This window comes from Melozone crissalis, unplaced genomic scaffold (genome assembly GCF_028551555.1).
Source record: "Melozone crissalis strain CALT ecotype California unplaced genomic scaffold, PUWL_Pcris_2 ptg000042l_1, whole genome shotgun sequence".
NCBI classification, from domain to species: Eukaryota; Metazoa; Chordata; class Aves; order Passeriformes; family Passerellidae; genus Melozone; species Melozone crissalis.
In genome coordinates this window covers 22273729-22294301 of record NW_026535820.1, presented here as the reverse complement: position 1 = coordinate 22294301, position 20573 = coordinate 22273729, and the positions used below count along the sequence as shown (strand labels likewise).

Here is a 20573-nt window from a genome sequence, read left to right as displayed (position 1 = left end):
TGTTCAGAGGTTTTTTCATATTTCTGAATGCCAGTACTTCAGGTATGTTTATACCTTTCCAGAACTCTTCATTCAGCCCTGGTTTCACTGAAGGCAGAATACAAATGCTGTTGACCTGAGGTTACCCACTCACTATAAGTGGAGAGTTACAGCAACGTTATTGTCTGGCAGATTTATTCCTACCTGGCATTACTGCTTAGGAACTGTCTAATTAACAGTCTGTTAGACCAACAGAATGAAATATGGTAATTTCTAAGTACCAAATAGAAGGAGAGTAAGCTGGTACAGGATCACTGGGTGTAACAGGGCCATGACCACAATATGAGTCAATAAATTCTCATGACAGAAGAGAAAAGCTGAACCAAGGCATATAGCAGAACCAGAAGTGATGATGGAAGGCTAACCAGTCTAGCATTTAGTCTAAACAGCATCAAATTCCTATTTTAAATCCATACTGTAGTAGTATTTAGAGACAATTATTTTTCATATTATTGCACTGTGAGGTTTCTGCATACTATTATGCTGTGGATCCTTCAGCTCTGGAAACTGCTGCATTTCAGTAATAACTCAAACAGCCCCATGGAGCTTAAAGACAATCTGCCTGGAAATTAGTGACCTTGACAAATGGTAGATGTTGTTTCAACCTCCAACTCATCCGTGGCCTCAATCTCTCTATCCACCTGTCTCTTCCACTCAGGGACTTGGCAAGCACGATCCAGCATTTAGAAGTCCTGACAGAAGAAGAAAGTGAGTATCATTCCCCTAAAAAAGGGTTTACCTATGCCTGGTAAACACATACAGGAGTCTCAGTCCAACCTTTGCCTGCTATGGAGACCTGTCTGAGAGAAAGGGTAGAAAGCCAAAAGTTTGCAATTCTTCAAATGCAGGAATTTTGGCTGGTGGGTACAGTTGGCTGCCTCGAGGCAGTGCACCTTGCACAGCTGAGGATCTGCTCTATTCTGTCTGTAGGCAAATACATTAACAGGAGTGAGAAAGATTGAGGGAGAGAGAGGAGGAGAGTTTACTGCTTAACATGCACTTGGAGAACACTGGACTCCAACTTATCTCCCACACTGAGGTCCAGGGACATTCAATTGATGATCCAGATCTGAAACTAGAGCTCAGAATTTGCTTCTAGCTCTGTGATTGCAATATTGGCTATAAAAGCATCCATAATAATGTTTTAAAAAATCTGCATCACTGAAGGAATAAAAAATAAATGCCATTTCCTTACCCTAGTTACTTCTTGTCCTTTCATGAAAGTGATTTTTTTAAGGCATATGCACTCATGGGTGCAGATGGATCTGTGCACAGACAATCACAGTGTTTCATCCTCTTGAAGCAAAGTCAAAATTTTCCAGGATAGAAATCCATTTTAATTTAGGTGAAATGTACATTTTTGAGTTGAGTCTGTGGTTAGAAATCGTAGTTATTTAGCCAGACTGCAAGGCCTAAGCTCAGCGAAGTTACTTCAGCGAAGGACAGAGATAAAGGGGAGGAGACAGAAGATGATAGAGAGAGACAGGGACTGCTGTAAGGGCAAGTCAGCCTGACCTCAGAATTCTTTCTGATAAAAAGGAACTAGTGGTAAAAGTCACACGAAACCCATAAAAATGAATATGTATGAACCTATTGTGAAACTGTATGCATATGTATTTGAGAGGGGGATAAAAGGAGACCTGAAGTTCTCAGAGGTACGCATGCCTTTTAAGGAGAGCATTCTCCGCATGTGTCCAGCACTGTAATAAACATACCGAGCTTTACAACTTTTATAAAGCTGTCAGGTTTCTTCTTTTCTCCGCAAAACACTCTCCTGCTGGTTACAAAAGTTTCACCCTTTGATTCTTTTAACTTCAGCACAGGTGGGATGTGCAGCTTCCAGGCTCTTCATGGAACCTCTCCTTCCTACCACTGAGAGATTTTTATTAAAGAGCTCAACAAGCAGAAACAAGATCAAGAATTGTCCTAGACTTCTGCTCCAAACAATTTGATTACGGCCTGACTATAAGAGTTTGCCAAAGGTCCACAAGCTGCCAGTCATCCACCCCAAAAAAACCCAGAACACTTTGAAAGTCATGAAGTAAGACTCATGGTTGATTTGTAATGTGGCATCCCTTAAACAAAGTGAACCATAGGGACAAATATAATATAGAGATTGACAAGGTGAACAAAAATATACCACAGCTGTCTAGGAATAACTCAAATCTTCATTTGAAGAGAAAATCACTGCCAGATACTTCCTACCATTCATACAGAAATCAGGAATATCAAAGACTTTAAAAACTACTTAGAAATGAAGTTTAGGAAAATCAGGAAGAGAGCCAAAGACAAATAACTACACAAAAATAACTTAGAAGACTGACAAAGACCATACCATTCCTATTTTAAGCAATTACTTCACATTTAGCCCAGCTGTCTCAAAATTCTATAATTCTGTATCATACAGCATGTGATATATTAGTGGGCCACACCACTAACTTAACTTCTTTAAGTTAACTTGAAAAAGTATGAATTCCACACTCAAAAGAAAAAGAGTTTGGTGACAAATGACAGCCCCTAAAAATCTGCTCCAGGGTGGAAAAATAATTTGTACATTGGAAATTCAAGACTTCATTTTATCTTCCACAACTCTCAACATGGGCATGGCCTAAATCTAATGATTTTTGTGTCATATTCACCCATTATTTACATTTGGTCAAAGATATAATGGAAAACAGTGACAAAATGCCAGCCTTTCTGCCACTAACACAGCACATCCTGGATTCCTGACAAAGACTATGAGTTTTTCCATCTGCTCCAGATCCATGGTAGTACATTACCTCTACTGAGAAACTACTTTCTTATCAGTGGATGCAAACCAAGTTCAGCACTTTTAAATTAAAAAGTAAGGATTTTAATAAGATGCTGAGAATCCAACAAAAAAATGGTCAAAAGGGTGAAAATGTACTGGAATATCCACCTAAAGCAAAGGTTTGGTTTCTCTTCAGTCCAAACAAAACAAAAACAGAACAAAAACCAAAACAAAAAAACCCCAACAAATAAAAAAAACCCCAAAACAAAACAACCCACCCTGCAAAAGATATACAGCAAAGCCTTCAAGGAAGACTCCTTCTCCTGCAGCAAAGACAAAATGTACACAACTAAAAAAGGAAAGGAAACAATGCAGCAAACAGGATACCCATACCCTTTATTGCACTCTCTGTTCAGTTGCTGTGCATCTGGAAACTCTACTGAATAAATGCATTAGAACAGAATAATATAAATTTGATATTAATTGAAGGGACATCATACAAAATGCTTTCCCCTGCTGCCTTGCATCAGACCTATGCTCAAACTACCTTCAAGTGTCTGATAAAAATGGTGATTTCTGTGATTTACACAAGCTATCAGATGTGTGATTCGTGCTGTTCTGTTATTTGTCAAACAGTGCATTATGTCTCCAGCTGTTCCTTCACCCTTCTTCTATGATCAGGAAATGATAAAAGGGCACAAGTACTCAGCACTGGACTGCAATCCTCCTTGGTTTCCTCTCTCTAAGTTCACTCCTTTCCATCACACATTGCCTCCTAGCCTCTTTCTACACTTCAGTCATAGTGAATGAATCAATTAATATCTCCCATATTCTGGTTCACAAATATCAAAGTTCTAGTAGCAGCAGTATCTATACTTAAAAGTGGTCAAATTTTTTTATTATAGCAATACAATACTACACATAGTCATCAGTGGAATTACTCACAATACAAACTCAGAAAGGGAAAACCCAACAGGCATTATTCCTGAAATACCCTGAAAAAAGCTACTCTGAATTCCCCTCTCCTACATTTTTACCAAACTATTTCAAAGTCCAATGAAGTGATCATAGGTGTGGAGTGTTTTCCCATACCTGTTTCCCATACCTGCAAAACAGATACATAGAAATTTATCCTGGAAACAGAAACATCCCTGAAAGTGTTGAAGTAATTAATGCATAGCCCAAATTACAGTAAATTTCAAGTCATCCCATTACTGCACTTCAGTCATGTGAAGAAACACTACTTCTGAAGTAGGATTTCTGATTTAGATATCCATGACCTTCTAAAACAAAAATGATCATGCTATAAATGCCAGTAGGGATATGCATAAAGCATGTGTGTGCATTCAGGCTGCTACTTGCACTTACTACCTTGGTTGCATGTCATTAATACCAGATTTTGTTTGGCCACGAGGTATTCACACCTGTTCCAAGGTGTGAACTTTTCCAATCATGGCATCTCCAGGGAAAAGAGGTAGCAAAACCACATAGATGTGAACCCATAAGACAGCCTCTCCATGAAGAGATCACAAGTAGTTCTGTGTTAGCACACCCAGAACCAAAAAGTGAGTAGTGTGTGCAGTCACATGCATACTTTCACTCTTGATTTCTCCCTGTCCCCATCTCAGTCACAAGAAATCTGCTCCCTGTTGGCTGCAGGATGACAAATACAGAAAAACAACTATTTGAGTCTCAGACTGCATACTAACATGCATGAGCTACAAAGGGAAAAAAATCCTCATCTTAGAGAATATTAAGATCTGAAGGGAAAAAAATAAACCCTGAATCAACAGAAAACAAGGGTGTTTTCTTTCACTGTCCAATGTTTCTCAGCAGCATGGCCTTTCACCAGAGTGCATCAGGATTAGACTGAAGTATTTCAAAGAGGTGAGAAATAACTCTTTGATGTTGTTTCAAAGAAAATGGTTTCTCAGGAATTCCCACAAGGTGCAGAATCTGGTACGTTTGGGAAGATAAACATTAAGGCAGTAGCAGAAGTTACCAGATCATGTCTTACTCAAAGGAGAATTTTAAAATACACTACTCTTTCTGCAGCTCTGTTACTAAAGCTTTGCAATGCTATGCTCAGTCTGTGCTGCTACACAGCTGCCTTAGCCCCCAGTTCCACCCAGCTTTAACCACTCACTCCTTACACACCCAACCTGTGCTCTGGGTTCCAGTGCAGCTGAGAGGATCCTCATTCTTCCTCCAGTCACTCAGCCTGGAAAATCATACATTGACACAAAAGAGGAGCCGGAAAATGACTGGATGGTGGCCAATTAAATAAAATAGTTGGCACCCATAAAACACATGGGGTACCATAGGTCTTTACACCTCATGAATTCTCTGCTCTATTATTACCAAGACAATTACTCTGGGACATTTGTTGAGCAGTCCAGCACAGCAAGCATTGGCTAGAAAGCTGTCAGCTACACACACAAAGAAGTCCCTGTCTGCAGCTATAAAGTTTTACCTTTCATTCCTGAATTCCAGTCAGTTAGTGACAGGCAAAGGATGTAATGTGTCTGTGTTCAGACTGCCTCACATGGCACACAGCAGCAGAACCTCTCCCCAGCATGCAGAGAGCAGTCATGCCAGTCCTCATCCTTCCCTCCCTGCCTCTGTGGATGAATCAGGAAGTGGCATATTTTTCTTAAGCAAACTCATTTCAACAAATTACAGTAGGAGCTCTCTGTTCCACCCATCAACATACCGTTGCCTGATGACCAGCTTCCTCACTCCTTCCATTTTGTTAATTTCCCTGCCCGCTATACTTGTTCATGTCTGTGCACGAGGCATTTCATAAAATTTTGTGGCTGCACTAAAAATTTCTTTTAACAGGTTATAGTGCACACTGGCTACTGCTTTCCTTGCTCACCCACCCACTATCCATAACCTGGCTCTTAATCACTCAATTTCCCAGGCCTATTCTGACAAGTGAAAACACAACAACCTAAGCTGCCTTCCTAAGCTGACTTCTAGGACTTCAGGCAGGTGTTTCAAGCCACGACAAGCAGCAGCAAGGGCAGGTCCCCGTGTGGATATTTCTAACCAAACCAACGCTCCAGCTTGCTGGGATTCATAATATTAGAGGGTTTTGAGAAAGTGGTTAAAAAGGCTGTATATAGCTGCCGCGGCACAGCTGAGCACATTTAAAGGCAGAAGCTGTTCCGGACAGAGAGCAAAGGCTCCCGGCAGCGGAGGAAAGGCCGGTGCCAGCTCTGCGGCACCATCTAGTGCTGAGAGGGAACAACGCTCTTGGGATAACACACATGCTGGGTTACGCAGAGCTCAGAAACAACGCAAAATAAAGACACGTGAATACAAATGGAAAACATGCAAGACAACTTCTGGTAACCCATTTTCACTGTGCACATGCTGGGCCCCCTTCTGTCACTCTAGGGCTGGAACACTTCTGTGGCACAGTCCACACTGGTCGCACACCAGTGGAGATGCTGGCAGTGTGCACTGCGCAGTCCAGACACGCTCCTTACCCCGATTCCCACGGGACTCACAATGAATCACAACAGCCACATGTTCTGGAAACGTACGTGCAGCCTTGCAGCTGCCTCCCGCTCCTGTTCCAGGCTGACAGCCACTCTGGAAATCGCGGCAGAAGGGCAGCGGCTCTGGAACAAAGAGCGGCCAGCCCCGCAGAAGGCAGTCTCTGCACATCCTCTCCTCCAGGCCGAGCAGAGGAGAGCCCAGCTCCTGGGCACGCTGGCACCTACACACCATTAACTCGGAGATTCATGGCCCTGCTCAGACTCAAACCGCAGATCCCAAGTGGTTCCCTCCTGCTCTCTAAAGTTACATCTACTTCCTCCAATTTTATTACCACTATAGTCATAGAGGTTGGGGTCGCTTCTTTTTTCCATTTCCTGCATCCAAAAAAGTTCACTACTTATTATAAATCTAGATGACATGGCTTTTTTTTTTGTTCTCCTGAGAGCAGCCTGGTTCTTATAATTTTATACAGCTGCATATTTGCAGCATCTAAGGAACAATTCCTGCTACACTGGAAGAACTTCAGTGCCAGATTCTTCAAGCTTCAAATATTCCAGCAAGTTTCAGTTTAAAAAGGTAGAAAAGGTGATTTTTCTACTATTATGAAGTCTCCAAAGGGTTCCAGAATTCACATCCTTAAGCTGTGTGAAATCTAGCTGTTTTTCAAACTCCCATTGATATCAACTCTCCATTGATTCCAATCGTTTATTCTCATGCCAAAAAAACACTTTGAAATTCTACCCTACTGGGGTAGATTTTAATTAAATAAATTTTATTTAAATTAATTAAATATAATTAACATTAATTTTCAAATGGTGGCCCTCAGCAGGACCTGATCAACAACAGAGAAAGCTACCACATATGCATTAATTTCAAGTTTTATTCTTCATGTTGGTGAAACACACAGCCTCAAGAGGCAGCATCTGTAGAGCTGTTGCAAACACATTTTGTACTCTATTACACCACAGATTTGGGAAAAAAAAACAAATAAAGCACAGGTTTAACACTGCACTTGATCATCTGACTATTAAGTTACAGATAATTTAGAAATCTTCTGATTTTACATAAACATTGCATCAGCCATTGCTCAGCCTCCATGCACAATTTATTTTTTTATTACAGTCAACACTGGTTTTGGAAACTCTCTTGCTGTAAATGTTATATTTTCCATTTTAGATCACTTAAATGGTATTTACATAAGTGTGCAAATTGCTTGGAAAGATAGAAACAAACACTAACACATAATATACAGACAGTTTCTTCTATAGTTAAACATTTACTAAAAGGCAGTTAACATTCCTAACACACTTTCACTGTCTAAAATAGGAGAATAAGTTATATAAAATAGACCATCTTATTTTCAGATGCTTCCATTTCTGCAGATTTGGTCTTTGCAGCAACATTGCAATTAAAGATTAAGATTCTACTACTAAGAATCAGAAATGTCAATTAATGGCAGCTTAACGTGTTTAGTACCAGTCACTTTTGTCCCAGATTTTCCACACTTGGCACAGAACAAAGAAACAACTTGAGGAGGGAGGAAGACAGCTTTGCACTTCTTTTTGTCATGTGGAAAGTATGTCTTTAAGATGCAACAGAAATTTTAAATTTTCTTTTAAGGGCCTGTTAGTGTTACAAGCACAGTTTAAATAAATCTGAAAATTCTTCCACAGAAGCACACACAGTTCCCAGTTTTCTTATGCACCTCATCATTTCAGATACATGCAACTGTTCACACACACAAAAAACAGACTCCTTGGGCTCACACAATAAAATTTCAGAACTAGAAGGAGCAGGAAATGCTTGAAGAAAACAACTTAGTGTCCCCTGAGTCCCTACATGTGCATTTTTTTCTACCTGTGATGAAGACTCACCATAGTAAGTGTTATGTTCCACTTGATTTGAATCCAGAAGGCAGAAGTTAAACTCCAGTTAAACTGCAGCGAGTTCCCCCAACAGCAAAAAATCTAGAAGAGTTCTAGAATTCTAGGAAAGTCTTCAAAACCATCTTTCATGTACAATTGCAAGCATTCTCAGAGAAAAGCAACTCAATTCCTAAAATTTTACAGAGCCAAAACTTTTACATACATCATCAGTAACAAAGGGAGATTACCTATCAGATAGTGAAGGCCAACAGGTGCATCTTAAATAGCTTTAAAACTCATGGTTATTATTACACAAGACAAGGACACAAAACTGGTTTTTGAACACCCATTAAATTGAATAATGTGACCTTCTAATGTGACAGCAAGTTATGCTGCAGTTTGTGCTCCTATCTCAATGTTACTGAGTGCTATTCACCCCAAGCAAAGTGAGCATTAGTGCTCTAAAATGTGAACCTCCATCACAATTAGACCTGACACAATTTTGTCACACACGTGGTTGATATTTTTGATGACCTCCAATTCTTTAATATGGCAGAAACTATCCCAACACTTTATACTGTGCTTTTGGTCTCTTGTTTACAGAGCTTGGAGCATCACATACAAATCCCTGCTGGATTCCAAATGACATCACCCTAGTGCAGACCTTGTTTAGGTCCTGCTGAAAAAACAAGCCACAGGTTCAACTTCTAGACTCAACAACTTTTAAGCATAAAATGGTGAAACAAATTCAGGACACTAAAGAAGCTTGCAAAACATATGATGACTTGAAACCAAATATAAATAGGATGCATTAAAATTTGGTTACCTTGGATTCTAAGCAAGTTTGAAAAATGTTACTTATAGGAAACACCTGTTCAATGTTTTGAAAATATGAAAGAATCAAATGTCTTCATACATGCTAATGTATGAAGACATTTGATTCTTTCATATTTTCACCATACTGATTAGCAAATAAACACCTAGGACACTTATGAACTCAAACATATCATTGAAACATTCCATGTAAGTTTTTGTTAAACATTTGTCTTCAGAAGTTTATATTCAGTGCACGTTACCTGCTAACTTCAGTTTCCTTTTTGGTTATGGCACGCTTCAAAAACACTGCTAAGAATGGTTGTTCACTTCTTCCTTTTCTAAGGTGCACATTACAAACACTATGGACACATTTATTTCCAAGTACTTTTAAGCTTGCAAGATAACTTCAAACTAGTTGACTTAGTGTTTTTTCACACTCATGTGGATACTGTAAAAATAAGGTATCAAAATAACATTCCCCCGTGCAGTAAAAACATGTTGAAAACAAACTGAATGCTCCCCCTAGTGCTTACACAAGTAAAAATTCTGCCTGGCACAGTCTGCCTCAAATGGCCTTAAACAGGAGATAAACAGCCAGATGAATGATGATAATTTAACTCTGAAGACAACTGCAAACATCTTACTGGGACCACAAGTGTCAGCTGTTGAAATCCAGCATTTAAAATTTTGTACTACTCCCTCTCCAGTGCTTCTGAAGTTTTGGTTTCTTTTAAACTGTGCTTTTAGTAAAACTCTCCTCAATTTTTCCCATCAGCTGAAAGCAGGGCCCTAAGGAAGCTCCTGCCAAGTAAGAGATGAAGTCCCAAGATGTTTCAGGAGGATGGGTACAATCATGCTTTTTCTCCTGCATTGCACCCAGAAGCTGCCAAGTTAATATTAGGATTCCCATATCACAATTGCAATGAAGCTCTGGTAAATCTGATACCTTTGGATATGCTCAGCATCACATGTCAGTCATATAGGACAACCTAGTCTGTAGCTAGCACAGTCCACCAGAATATTCATCCTCTTCCTCATCAGCATGGGAGCCCGCTGCAGCTGGTCCCCTGGCTTTGTCTTGGGCAGCGTTTGGTGATTTCTTCTTCATTCCACCTCCTGGGACCACCAAGGTAAGACCAAGCTTGGCATACTGACAATAAAAGGCAAGTTTAATTTCTGTACTACCACAGAATTGACTGATGCTCACAATAAGCAAGCAGGCAACATGCAGTACAAAAACAGGGTGATGATGCTCTCAGCTTGGAATAGACATAACATTGGTCCAATTTTCTCTTTCTCAAATGCTCTGAGAATGGGATATAAGATCTGTATTGATGCTGCTTATTATCAAATAAATTTGCCACATTTTGAACCTCCTTTAACCTCCTCTGGTTCAAGCTTTATGTAGAAAAGAAATAATTCCAGTATGTAGCTTTTCATACATTATCTACTATTAGATCATGTAAACAGTTTTATAAGTGTTTTAGTAATTCAATTTTTACTATTCAATGAAGTGAAATTAGCCAATACTGCTACAGGGTTTGGTAGGGATGGATGTTTCCATTACTTCACACCTTTCTTATCTTATACTTCCTACAATTTACAAATTCAATTAAATAAAAAATGGTGGGGAGAGAGACACAACTACTGGTTCCAAATTCAAAATGAGTTCCTGAATGAGTACATTACTAAGAATAAGCAATGGAAAAAATCATTCAATTATGCCATCCTGTATGCATCCTGCTCTGTTCATATTTATGCACATTGATCTGCTGCAAGGTATTTCTAAGAAAAAGCAGAAGCAGCAGACTGTTCTTGCTCTTATGGAAGCAAAAAGAAGAGGCCTGAATTTTGGTCTACTCATTAAACAAATTAAGCAAATCCTTAACAAGCTGTTCTTTCACATAACTCTTTGCACCATCTGAAAGGTAGGCAGCACCATCACTGGCAGGCAAAGTAAAAGAATGCAGGAAGCTCACAACCAAAGGGCAGCATGACAGGAAGTCACAATAAATGCGCAGACTGTGCTCTTATTTTTCTCTACTAAGAAAAAATCCCCACCCTCTTAACTCAAAAAAATCCCTCAATCACAGGATCTGTCTACTTACATCATTATCCATGTATTTGAAGAGTGGAGAATTACAGACTTCAGAAACTTGATCCTGATCTTGTTGATCATACCCTTCTAAAAGTTGCTCCAGTGCTGCACAGTCTTCACTTCCATTAAATCCTGGTATACTGAAGGAAATTAAGAGTTGATTTCTTTAGGTACATGAATCATATTCATAAAAATTAAACTTTAAGTAATATTAGTTTGCATACTGCAAATAAGACCACAATCATAGTTAAGACGAAACAAGAATATTTGATTTTTTTTCCTGATAAGTCAATAAACTCTTTCTCCACTTCACATACAGAAATAATTCTGTCATGAGTTTCTGTATATAAAATTGGAGATTTGGAAAACATAAGCAAGATGTTTAAAGACTGACCTTGAAAGATTATTTCTAAAGGTAAAGTACTACAATTTAACTTATACATATCTTCATTTCACTAAAAACACAGTTTAAGTAAAAACATGTTGTTTTGAGATTTTGCTACTGAAGTTCCAATGAAAGTAGAAATGAAGAACTGCCAGGGTTAAACACTAATCCATATTTTGACACCAAAATTTTCTCCTGTAACGTGGCAAGAACTTTTGATTTCCATCTCATTTCCTCTGTCACACATAAGTAGTTCTTTATGACTCTGTATTTTAGGTTTGTTAAGAAGAATCACTGTAGCCACTATAGCTAAATTGTTATGTGTGAAAAAGATTCCTGATAGCCATACACAAGGGGACATTATTATTGTATTGTAAGTCAAAAGAAGTGCAGGTTAAAAATTTATGAAAGAAAAATGTCAAGCAAGATAGATCTACACTAGTGAAACAATCAGTTTAAAATCATAGCACACGAAGTAGACTTACCTGTAGCTTTCCCTCACACATCTTTCTGCAGCAACATAATCATTTCTATGAAGATGAACTAAGACTTGAGCAATAGTTTTCTAAACAAAAAAAAAAGTAAGCCTTATGATTCTTTAGAAATTACCAATAAAATATGAGAAAAATAGTAGACTGTTAATATCGAGTATGAGAAAGGTCATTACAATCCACAACCATCCTAAGATACTGACACAACAACTGACACAACAACTGAGTTAGAACAATCTAGTGAAAAAGCAGAAAGCCATCATCTCAGCTGGTATGAAATAGGTTATGTCCTATAACATTTTAATGTATTGCTGTCCCAAGTAACAGTTTTGTAGTTTGTTTTATTGATAACATCTTTATTTTTTATGTGTTGTTTAGTTTTGACAGCTCCTGTAGATAATAGCATCTTAAAACTTACAAAAGCACAGCTGAAGTTTGGGGAAACACCACTACCACAAATTCTCATCATTCAGCAAGAAACTTATCGCTGAATCAGGAGGTGCCCATCATCTGTCAGATGTCAGTAACAACAAAAATTAAAAAATTGAAATGTATTATCCAAAGTTCTCTCTTAGACTTTACCTTATAGCAAGTGGGGTAGTTTTCAATTTCCTTATAAATACTTTTTTCCTTTTGAAGAGACAGTGCAGCCTCATCTAATCTAAAAACCAAAAAACCAGGAGTATCAGTGCCAGGAATACAACACAGTGAACCCAAGGCTAATTACAAAGTGTTTAACTAATACAGTGGCAAGTCTACTCAAATAAATAGCAACACAACTAAAAATCAGCAGTAGATTTTACTAACAGATAAGGTAAATATATAGTCAGCAATTCCTTTTGTCTACGTGCTAGAAACACCTCTGGTATTTATTCAGAGAAACCTTGGTTTTTGTAACACCGTACAAGATGAATGCTTTGTTATATACACTAACACATTTCTATATGTCCTGAGGTTACTATAAGCCACCAGTAAGTCAGATATCCATGAACTAGCAATATAGTTCTTAAATGACCTAAGTGTTTCAGTGAAGGAAGTCTAAGATGAATGGAAGGTCAAGTTTGGTACAAGAAATTTACAACTAAACTTGTCTCACTGAGACTCCAAGATTCATTCTTCTTTAAGAAGTCCAGAACCAGACCGCTGCAGATTTCATTCTTCAGGTCAGTCCTAATTCCTCTGTTTTATATCCCACAGCTATAGAAGATTTTCAAGTACTTTCTACATATTAATGGTGGAAAAAAACCCTCAAAAAATCCTTAAGTATTTTAAGAATTAATGAAAACTGGTGTTTTCACAGAGCAAAAGTCTTTCAGCTCACATTCTCCCAGCCCAGAACAGAAAATCAGGTGGTTCCTGGGTGAATATGGCATATCCCACAGAAACTGGACCTTAGTTTGAAGTGAGTCTCAAATAAGAATAAATAGTACATAAAAAACCAAACAACACCAAGACAAAAAAACCACAATCAAAATCACATTTTAAGATTCAAAAACATTAGAAGAACAAAAAGGGATAAAGCTATACCTGCGTCCTCTGACCAGAAGTCTTGATGCCTTCCCTAGCATTTCTAATGCCTGCCGTAAACGTTCTTCATTCTAGAGAAGAAAAAAAAGAATTCAGACATTCTTATTTCATTTGCACAGAATTAAGACCACTAGACCTTAATCTAAGTGTGTCACCTGTAACTTAGAATAACTGTTAGCTATTAGATCAGCAATTCATACACTCAAGGGACACATAAAGTGTATTGGTGCTCCACAGCCAGCTACTGTATGGATCTGCTCAGCAGAAGCATGTCAACGCAAATTTGCTAATCTGAAAAACCCACAATGACTGACAATAGAAAATTACATAAAAGCCACTTGTAAAAAGGCAAATCACTGTCCCATGTAATGGGTGGAGCATCAAGCAAAATCTATCCTTCTGTGCCTTCAGGGATTTCAAATTATTTTGGGTTCCAGTACTCATCAGCAGATATGTACTCTACCCTCTGTTCTGCCCAAGAGGCAGAACACTTGAACTACAAAATTCAGATTCTGTCAAGTCCTAAACTGAGAAAAAGGCAAAGCAAACTGACTTCTAACTTTTGTCATCTCCTTCTCTAAAGCATGAGAAGCCTTCAGCTTCATTACTCAGCCACTGATATAAAGTGAAGGAAACGTAATTTAGAACCTAATCTTAGGCTTCCTCCTTACTTTATAGCTGAAAGAAAATAACTCAGCAAACTAAAAACACAAATAAAAATCCCCCACTTACTTCAAACACCGATGCTGCTTGCTGATAGAGCTGCACAGCCTTCTCTGGACTGACATTTTCTATTAACCTGTAATAAACATCAATACTTTCTCTTCAGATGAAAGTAAAATATTTTTTACCTGAAAGCATCAAAAAGACACAAAAGAAAAGCACAGACATACCCATGCCCTGCACAGACTCTAGCCACCAATAAGTCAGACTCACTTTCCAGCCCGTTCCAGGGCAATGGCTGCTGTGTCTGGTGTCCCATTCTCCAGGTACATCATACTGGCTTTTTCAATCAGCTGAACTGCTTCAGGGAGCCTCTGCATCTCCTACAAGGCAACAGCCACAGGAACACTGCTGTCAGGAAAGGAGTTCACATGCAAGGACACAAATCAAAGCAAATTGCAATAACTTCTTTATTAAGATTCTAATTTTTATTTACAAACTTGTAGGGCTAGTGAAAGTTAACCACCAACTCTATGAAATTCACTTTTAAGTACTAAACTTTTCTGTAAGTTATGAATTTGTGGTAGTTTAGAGAAAAAGCAGCACCACTCTTCTGCTACCCTCTGACATGAGGAACTCTTCTTTTCTTTTACAAAAGAAAAACTATTTTTTACCCCAAATACAAATGTTGCTTTTCTAATCTACTGAAGGCAGAGATGGGGACTATGAGTCCCCCCAACAAAAAAATTTCACTTTAATATGCAATTTGTTTACATGTATTTGTAAAATAGCATAGTGCACAATATTTGTCATTATAAAATAGAACATAAAAATAAAAACTAGTAAATGAGAATACCTTTAGCATCATGCCAGCTTGTTCATAAGCTCTGCAGAGAAAAAAAAATGTACAATTTGGTCAGAGATGGTGTATTACAACGACCTGTAGTTATGAAGAAAAAGTTAACATGCACTGACTATCTAACATCTTCACTGTTAATATTTAATGCTTTGAAGACGTTTCAAGTGTTTTATTTAATGACACAGCACACGTGTAACCTTATCTTCAAAATTCAACCACACTTCCCAGTAAAAATCTATTCTAACCCAATCCCCAGGCAATATTTGGATTATTGACATCTCTGAAATACTCTTTAATAAAAAAATTCTTAATTAGCTCAGCAGTGTAGAACTCCAGAATTACAAGAAGTTCATCTAAGAAAAAATATTTGCTATCAAAAGGTGCTAAAGAATGCCAAAATCATAATTTCTTCAGGTGGCCATTACATGTTTTCAAACTTTCCTAGCTCACACTTCCATTGAACTAATTATGAAGCAGCAAAATTACTTGAATCAAAACACTTACTCTGAGATCAAAATGTACTGTATGTTAAAAAACCTGTCTCAGATTACTTAGCATGTCTGTACTTACTTGGCAGCATGAAAGAGACTAGACATGAAATTGTTGAAGTCAAGGACAAACCCACAAAAACATAATGCAGCAAAAATATTAATGTATAAAATCTTATGCAACTACTAATTTTAAAGCAAGGAACCCCATAAGGGCAAATCAAACCTACTACAACTACAGGTAAGTTGTCAAAAATAAATAACTCTAAGGACAGAATAAATGCAATATACCAATGTATAGCTACATAAAAAAGTTGTAAAAAGTGCACTTACTTAAAATATGTTCCTGCTTATTAAACAGCACTACAAGTACTGTAATAATATCAGAGCCTCATTTACTTTATACTATGCATTAATAGATAATTAAAAACCAATTAAATTTCTGAAGCAGTACCTTGGTATCTCAGGCACCTGTCAGCTGTTATTTGGGACAACACTAACTTTCTCACCAACAGCTCTTCAGTTTTCTCACCCAGAGCACACAGGAACAGACTTTTAAAAAGCAATTCTGTTACACTGCCAAATGTGCAAATGTATTAAATAACCTGCTACCAACCCCCATTACTCCAATCTAAGTAGCAACTAGTCAGCTTCTGGGAAAGAATCTCAGTCAATGAAAAGATACGCTTTATTGTTTTCATGTGCCTCAGCTTCCCGTAAACAGGCTTCCCTGGCCTGGTCAAACTGCTTGGCATTCTTAAAAGCAACAGCTGCAAAAAAGCAAATAAAGATTTTATTTACAACTTGACATTGTCTTCATTTTTACCACTGCTGCTCAAAAGTTTAGCTACCTAAAGATGCAAACAGGCTCTTTAATTGCATGGTTACAATTTACCAACCTCTTCCCAAAAATCCCAGACAGTTCTCCTTGTTTCCTTAGTTACTAGTTACCATTAAAGACATTTATTATCACACGACTTCCATAGCACCACAGTATCATACACAACTCTCAATGTGTTTAACTGGACTTTGAGAGTCACTCATGCTGGATTTTAATTACAGACATGGAGGAATGCATATTTATATAATTTTAATCATTAGAAGTTATACAAGGTCAGAAATGTGCCACCAACAAAGGTGGCACATACCTTCATCAGCACAATAATTTCAGGGTGCATATATACATTTCTATCTTGTTTAACTAATAAAATATAAAGTATGATTTAAAATAAATTTCAATTTATAAATTCTCCAGTTGTTCTTCCAAGTTCATATTTTTGTATTCAGTCTTAGGTGAATAAGCAAGAATGCCTAGAGTAAAAAGCCAAAAGACCACAACAAATTACTACCATGAGAAAGAAGAAAATGCTTAAGAACAAAAATAAATCAACAAGTAAGGATTTTATACTCAATGTGTCACTTGGCAGTGGAAAAAGGGAGGGACAAGACCTTAGAGTGCCTGAAAAAAAACCCCAAGCTGGCAGCATCTCACCTTACTGAGACAGTCTTTGACAGGACATATTTCATAAGATGATGATAAAGCAAAATTTTAAAACCAGCTTGAACGTCTGTTGTTTTGTAGATAAAGTCACAGGATTTGGGGGTGGACAAGTGAAAGAAGGAAAGAAAGCTTTATTTTTGTCACATATAGCAATACAAAAAATAGAAGTTGTAAGCTTGAAAAAAAATTGGTTTTGGAGACTGTTCTAGATCTCCAAGAACAACCTGAAATTTATTTTACAGTGCTACCAAGAGGATCGATCTCTTGTTGCTTCATCTTACATTTAGTCTTCACAACAGTTTTACTTACACAGTAATGCAGTAAAAATACATAAAACGTTATAGGGGACTAAGCTTGATGAATACTTTGAAATATATATGGCCATATTTACTGCCACATACCTGCCTTCCCATATTCAGTAGCTGCACTGTCATAATCTGGTTTCCACTTTAAGAATCCAGTTTTCAGGCTAAAACACAAGAAACAATTAGTAAAGATATTATGTTTTACTATCCAGGCATTCCAGACACATTTGAAACTTTAGAATAGCCGTGGAAATAAGCAATTACCTATGTGCCAATACTATGGTGGCATCACTACTGTAAAAACAAATGCCAGCACTGTTAAGAACTGCACAAAGCATTGCAATTATCTGCCATAGTTACAACCCTCACCCTAACATGCTCCTACTGTTCCCAGAGAGTCTTCCCAAGTCCATCTTCTCAGCAGAAGGAAAACACTTCCTCCTACACCAACATGATATCTCCAGATTTCTCATACCACAACACCTGACAATATTTTTTTCACACATCAGGAAGTTTCCAGCATTCCTTTACAGGATTGTTTTTTTTGCTTCTGAGAATTATCAATGATTCTCCAATGCATACACAAATAAAAGAATTTATTTACCAACACAAAGACTCACATGTCATTTATATGTCTAAAATAGATCACAACACTAAAAGGTGCCACACATGGGCATAAATACATAGGGAAAAATGAACATTGGAAAATTAGGTGAGTCATTAGGCAATTTGGAATTCAATATGCTGACTTTCTCATTTTTAAAAGAAATTAAAATATTACCGTAACTTTACAGTCTGCTTACATATTTGTCATAGGCCAACACATCATATGCAATACATTCTTTACTTGGCAAAACAGTTCTATCCATATACAACTGTTGGTTATCCATACATCTTATCCACTGTAATATCTGTAGTATCCATACACCTTAGTATATGGATACTAAGGTGATCTTGTTGTCTTACTTGGATGACGACCAGTGTGTGTAACTCTAACACAAGCCTTTATATTTTGTTATTTTTATTACAGTCAAAAGCCCGAAACACATCAAACTGAAATACACAATGCACTCAATCTACATACAATTTGAGGTCTTAGTGCCTTTTATTTTAAGTGCTCTCCAGATAAGCTTAAAATTAATTCTGCAGGAGGGCACTTTCAATCAAGTAACTTGAGTAAGATATGCTGGGTTTTTTCGATTTCAAAGTTTTCTCTCTATGCCAATTTATACATTTGATCTATGATTTCCAGAGGGCCTCTCACTACTCTTACTAAAAGTATGGCATCCTTGGATTAGTCAGCTCTGTTACATGTATACCATACTCTGCAATTCAGCAAAATGGCTCTACTCAGTGTTAAAATGCACAGTTACAGACTATCATAGATGTTAAGCTCTCCAAGACAAACGCAAGTACAGGTCTTTGAAGCCACCTGAGAAGCACCAATCACACATTTCTCACGGACAGGAAATAAACACAAACCACCTCAGCAAAGTCAAGCCCTTTTATCTAACATAGTCTCCATATCTCTTTTCTCCCACTTGTCTCTGGCCTTAAGATGTGCCAGGGGAGATTTAGCATGGACATTTGGGAGAAAGAAGATGATTTAGGATGGACATTTGGAAGAAATTCTTCACAGAAAGGGTCATTAGATATTGGAATGGGCTGCCGAGGAGGTGATAGAGTCACCATCCCCAGAGGTGTTTAAGGAAAGACTGGATGTGGCACTCAGTGCCCTGGTATAGTTGACAGTGGTGTTGTGTCACAGGTTGGATTCGATCATCTCAGACACCTTTTCCAACTTAACTGATTCTGTGACTTGTCTTCCTCCTACTGACTTTAGCGGAAGGACACAAGTGACAGACAGCCCTCGCTTTGCCATCAGGGTCGGAGCAACAGAGGCCACAAGGCCCTAAAGGAAACTGCTCGGGCTCCAGGCCTCTGAGCCGCTCGGCCTCACCGACCGCACTGTTTGGTCTTAGGGCCGCTGTACCGTCCCTGCTCGGGGCGGCAGGCCCTCCAGAGCCCCCAGCCCCGTAGGGAGGCTCCGCTCAGGCAGAGGAGGGGCGGAGCAGCCATGCCCCCCCTCCCTCCGCGCCGGCCCTCGCGGCCCCGCCACCTCCCTCCCCTTCTCCCGAAGTGCGGCCGCCTGCCACACGGAGTCTCCTGAGCCCCCCTGCCAGGCCAGGAGGGGATAGTCCGCCTCCATGGGGCAGGAGCGCCGGGCGGCCCGGACAGCGCGGGTGCCGAGCTGGCAGCTACTTGGCAGCGGCTCACCAGCTCCCCCCAGCCTGCACCCTCGCCCCGCTGCCCTCCGCTCACTATTTCTCCGCTTTCGCGATGTGCTCCAGCGCCTCGTTAATCTTCTGCGCCGCCATCTCGCCAGCGCGGCGGGCCGGGCTCGGCCACGCTCCTCCGCCTCCCTGCGCTGCGGCTACGGAACGGCGCAGGGATCACGGGCACCGGGAGGAGCGGCCCGGGCCCCGCCTGCTCCCCGCGCCTGCGCCCGGGCCGCGGCCGGAGCGCCCCGAGTGCCCCGCAGTGCACTGAGTGCCCGGAGCGCCCCGAGTGCCCCGAGTGCCTCGCAGTGCCCGGAGTTCTCCGAGTGCCTCGCAGTGCACTGAGTGCCCGGAGCGCCCCGAGTGCCGAGAGTGCTGCGGGCCGGCCCCGGGCACAGAGCCGCCGGCGTGGCCTGTGCGGGCAGGGGTGCCCAGCGCTGGGCTGTGCCGCGCTCTGGGGGCGGCGAGCACCTCCCGTGCACAGCCTTGTCCTGTGCTAGGCCGACGGAAAGTTTTTAGAAAACAGCATCACACAGAATCCCAGAATCGTTAGGCTTGGAAGGGGCCTCTGGAGATCATCTGCTCCACCCCTCCTGCCAAGCAGGGTCACCTACAGCAGGTGACACAGGAACGCGTCCACATGGGGTTTGAATGTCTCCAGAGAGGGAGACTCTACGACCACCCTGGGTAGCTTGTTCCAGCGCTCTGCCACCCTCAGTGTGAAGTTCTTCTCATGTTGAGGTGAAAATTCCTGCATTTTATTTTACTGCTCCTCGTCCTGTCACTAAGCACCACAAAAAAGAGCCTGGCACCATCCTCTTAACACCCTCCTTTGACACATTTGTATGTATTCATGGGATCCCCTCTCAGTTTTCAGACTGAGCAGGCCCAGCTCCCAGCCTCTCCTTATAAGAGAGATGCTCGGTCTTTGTGGCCTCTGCTGGACCCTCTGCAGTAGCTCCTTATCTTTCCTGTACTGAGGAGCCCAGAACTTGACA

General features: G+C 39.8%; 1 protein-coding gene across 1 annotated transcript; it reads right to left on the bottom strand.

Moving 5' to 3' along the window:
- Positions 1 to 7160: 7160 nt before the first annotated feature.
- NAPG (NSF attachment protein gamma) lies at positions 7161 to 19768 on the bottom strand. The gene is made up of 12 exons (XM_054285142.1): positions 19619 to 19768; positions 17393 to 17460; positions 16176 to 16260; positions 15573 to 15590; positions 15000 to 15030; positions 14417 to 14526; positions 14213 to 14279; positions 13481 to 13551; positions 12536 to 12614; positions 11948 to 12027; positions 11088 to 11217; positions 7161 to 10129 (listed from the first exon to the last, which is right to left on the bottom strand). The coding sequence occupies exons 1-12, from the start codon at positions 19672 to 19674 to the stop codon at positions 9980 to 9982; spliced, it is 945 nt and encodes a 314-aa protein (XP_054141117.1). The 5' UTR covers positions 19675 to 19768; the 3' UTR covers positions 7161 to 9979.
- Between the last annotated feature and the right edge of the window lie 805 nt (positions 19769 to 20573).